The following is a 4752-nucleotide window of genomic DNA, read 5'->3' as shown; positions in this document are numbered from 1 at the left end:
TATATTTACATATATATATACTCTATCCCTATAAATTTTTACATATATATTCACACACTTACATATATCAAAAAGCATGTAGATTCAGTTATAGATATGTTTGAATGTTGGTTATTTTTCGCTCTTGGTTCTTATTTATCTGTATTTTTTATGGTTGAACTCAATTATTCGATCTTTGCTGTTATCTATCTACACGTATGTGTATATCTGCGAAGTCTGCGTACTAATTCGTTTGTGGTTCTTTGATAGCACCTTCATTCACATTGTATCGTGTGACTGTACAAATTCTGACTCTGAAGGACTGTTATGACTTGAATGCCCTCTGTTTTATAATAATATCTCTTATGAATATTTTCTGTCACACTCCAGCCCAAGAACGTGCATGCGCCAGCGGAGTATGTGTTCTACACGGAATTTCAAAGTCACGAACCCGAATTCGACTACCTTAAAAGTTTGGAGATCGAAGAGAAAATAAACAAGATTAAGTGGTTAAAGCAACAAAATAAGGACAGGCTTCTATTATCTACCAATGGTAGGTAGAAAATTTGTAGATCAATTCGTTTGTGTACGTACCTATATGTGTGTAAATATATATTGTATACTTGTATGTAAATATATATTGTATACTTGTATGTAAATATATATATATATATATATATATTCATATGTACAAATTCGTTGTACTCTTCTCTAGAAGATATTTATATTGTCTAGTTTTAAGGCGTTTACGTATACTGCTTCAATCCCAATTGTGTGCTTGCTTGCCTTATGCGTATTTTTTGGCGTAATGGCTTCTCCGCTGTTTGACACTTGTGTCCTGGGTATGTTGATTGAATATATGTCAAGTGCACTGTACAAACGTCAGCAAAAGTTATCATCTGATCGAATGATATAATTATACTTGTATGTTCATGTGCATGCAAATGTACGCTTGAGCACTCACACTCCACTATAATTAGACCATAAGATATAATCGCGTTCATAAACATATGTCCACTCGTTCCTTTGAATTGCTAGTATGAAATAGTGTATGTGAGTGGTGGTGGACTCTACTTCCCAATGGTTTGAAGTTCGGTGCTCAAGTATGCTTGTTCCGGAATCGGGGTCAACCTTCTTCTTCGGGAGTCGTACGTATGTTCAGATTTATTCCAATGCCCTTTTTCCAAACTGATTTTTTACCTTTTTTTATACTTCGATTGTAGATAAAACAATTAAGCTGTGGAAGATTTATGAGAAGGTGATGCACTCTATCTCATCGATGAACACATGCGACGACGATGGTAACCCTCTTCCCGCTAAGATCATCAAGGAAGCCAATAACTTGAAGGTGAGTGTGAGCGTAGCCAGGAAACGTGTATATTTAAGCGGTACTACACACAACTACAGGAAGTGTATATCGGTGTGGTTTAGTACGTAACACTAAAAGTATATTCATTGCAAGTCAGTGTGACTTCGTACACGCCAGGGTGTCGTAGTACACTCGGGTGAGCTTGAGTGGCATAACTACAGCGATTGTATATCCGTGTGGCTTTATATACATAGCTAAGTTCGAGAATACAAAAACATACGGTGCATGCCTGTATGACTTGGTATCACAATTACATTATCTGCGAATCAAAATAGCTGAGCGCACACAACTACATCGTATAACATCAGATGGATGTAGTACACATTGTTCACCTTAGTATCACAACATTATTACCATGCCAGTGTGACTCAGCGTTTATAGGGCGCAGCTTTTTCCGGCACACACATAGCACCTCCAAAATGTCCGTGCGTGGGTCGAGTCATTATGAATAAGTATGCTTACCTCGAAGCTATACCAGTACAAGCCAAGAGTCATATGGAGTATGCGAAAGACATGGGTATATTCACGTTTCTGTTTGAATACTGACAGATATGCTCTGTGCTGCGTGTGTCTGAGCTCAGCCCCTTCAGAATACATATTCTTCCAGTGTTGCTCCCCTGTAGTATTCTGACTATTTTATCGTTCATGTACTATACTACAGGAACCTCTTTATATATATATATATATATATTATTTCTTATATACTTGTGCAACAGATCCCTCTGTTGGCCCACGAAGACACAATATTTGCCGCCGTACCGCGACGTGTATATCCCAACGCGCACGCCTATCACATCAACTCCATCTCCATCAACTCTGACGATGAACTGTTCATGTCGGCCGACGACTTGCGCATTAATCTGTGGCATTTGTCCAATAACAAAGGTGTGTGAGCACATCCATTTGTTTATGGGATACTCTGCAGTCTGGTGTCTGTCCAATCACACGGGAATGCCGGCATATCTGCGTTAGTATAGGTTTTAGTGGTTAAGGTTTTTAATATGAACGTATGAATTACTAGGCAGTTTCTCACGCGATACTGCAATAGATTCTGGCGAGCGTCTACAGCACGTCTGTGCTATTCAGTTTACCTTTTTTTATAAAATAATTATCGCAAGTTCTGGGCAGATGAACGGATCCGTACAATGCATAACTATCCTATTCGCTGTAGTAAACAGCTGGCTTACACACACCTTGCGTTGAATCACACACAGAGAGTTTCCGCATTCTCGATATAAAACCATCAAATATGGAAGACTTGACCGAAGTCATCACCGCAGCTGAGTTCCACCCCAGGGAGTGCAACACGTTCATGTACAGTAGCAGTAAAGGGACGATAAAGCTCTGTGATATGCGAGATGCGGCTATCTGCGACAACCAGTCCAAGGGTATGTGCGTAGTCTCGTCACGGTATTGTGCTGCTAGCATGCACGAGTATGTGTTGTATGTTATAGACCGAAGAGACGTCTGCAACATGCAGGCCAAGGTTGTGCACAAACTCTGAGTACGACAATGGGCAACTATTTCGCCCGATGCGTTTTGTGTTTATATCAGAGGGGCGGAAAGATTGGCTGGTACACGAAGATAGTGCCATTTGCGATTGGAGTATTATTCAACGCTCTCTCCGACCTCAGCTGTGTATACTTATAGTGCACGGCTGTGTGTGGTGTTGATATACCGGTTTACGTTTTCTTTCATGAGACTAACCACAACGTACAGTGCAATGTGCATAACACGTCGCGAACTCAAAGCCGAACACAGCCATAGCAGGCCGCGATAAACCAGGTTTATTGCTCGTCGCACGGCACTGTCGCTGGTTTGTTTGGAATATTTTTACCATGGTAGTCTAATGTGGTGAGCCTTGATTTGCGACATATTCTATTTGATGTTGGTAATAGCCTTGATTTGCGACTTTTTTTTAGGGGGGGGATGTTGGTTATTCCGTGTTTTTTTTAGCGACGACGATCATATTCGATGAGTTCAGTGCGAGGGTAGTGGACAATTGTAAGTTGGACTTGGTAATGTTATATAACATTAACTGTGTTATGATGTATACTAACTTTTCAATACATACCTCGCTACAACCGACTTTTTTCCCTGTAGTGTTCGAGGAGAAGGAGGACCCGGCAAACAAATCATTTTTCTCAGAGATTATCTCCTCGGTGTCTGATATTAAGTTTACTAACAATGGTACGTTTTTCGTCGATTCAGATATATACATATCTACGTCAATATACGTGTATTTACTTATTCGTTTCTCTCGTTGCTACTGTCTTTACACTTGTTGATGAAACTCTGTTGTCCGCAGATATATATGTATGTATGTATGTATGTATTTATTTATACGTATACACATTTTATCTTGTACAAGTACACGTATGCATGATTTTTATTTATTTATTGAAAGTGTGCATTCGACTCGGAAGTATATTTCGTACTATACTTGTGACACGTGCATAAAATTTATAGTTCTGTACATAATACTCGTAATTCTTTTGTAATTTTTTTTGTTGTATATATATTTATATTTGTATATTTTTATTATATTTATATTTGTATATTTTTATTATATTTATATTTATATACCTAATAATCACTTGTATACGAATATGCATATACGCTTATATATGATTTGTTGACATATATGAGATATAAACAACATGAAAAATGTGGGTGTGATATTTTGTGGGTATTATTTTTGTATAAATATGCAGAAATTCGAACTTCAGTGTATGTTTCTGTGCTTCTGGGTTCTGAATGCAAAACAAGCATGTGCTGATATGCCTAAGCATTTACGTACATATAAATAATATACGTACATCTGCGCATAACTGTGGTTCATTACTGCCTCATAAACGCACACACTGTGTATGCAATTTTAATAGTGAGTGGATGTGAGTGTAGTCGATCGGGTGTATTGACAGGCCAGTACTTTTGTCATCCATCGAAATTTTTTTCCCGTTCAAAGAAAAGTTATTTTGATCCATGCAACTGACACCGCATCTTCCGTATAAAATCGCACTCGGCCAAGCAATAAATTGTGTGAGAATGCGAAAGCGAGTATTCACGGCCTGCCTATAGGCACAAAAAAACAATCAATAGCTAGGCCAGCGCTGATTTTATTCTTTTATATACTTCTCGCAGGCAATCAAATTGTAGCCCGTGACTACTTGACTGTCAAGGTTTGGGACATTCGTAACGAGCGCGGCCCTGTTAAGAGTTTCGAGGTGCACGAATTCCTGAGAAGCAAGATGTGTGACTTGTATGAGAACGACTGCATCTTCGACAAGTTCGAGTGCACAACTTCTGGCAATGATATGCAGATCATGACGGGGTCTTACCACAACATGTTCCACATCTTCAATGCCGACGGCTCCAAGGAGGTATGTTGCGTCTGTGCCTAG

General features: G+C 39.0%; 1 protein-coding gene across 1 annotated transcript; it reads left to right on the top strand.

The window, feature by feature from the left end:
* Window positions 1-150: 150 nt before the first annotated feature.
* On the top strand, window positions 151-4752 carry SARC_10045 (protein phosphatase PP2A regulatory subunit B; the record flags this gene model as incomplete). Its single annotated transcript, XM_014295919.1, has 7 exons — window positions 151-195; window positions 370-532; window positions 1203-1327; window positions 2065-2233; window positions 2563-2736; window positions 3452-3538; window positions 4493-4752. 7 exons carry the CDS (start codon window positions 151-153, stop codon window positions 4750-4752), a joined length of 1023 nt encoding a protein of 340 aa, XP_014151394.1.

This window comes from Sphaeroforma arctica (assembly GCF_001186125.1).
Source record: "Sphaeroforma arctica JP610 unplaced genomic scaffold supercont1.1120, whole genome shotgun sequence".
Taxonomy (NCBI): Eukaryota; class Ichthyosporea; order Ichthyophonida; genus Sphaeroforma; species Sphaeroforma arctica.
The sequence above is the reverse complement of the archived record's forward strand: the minus strand, read 5'-3'. Positions and strand labels throughout refer to the sequence as shown.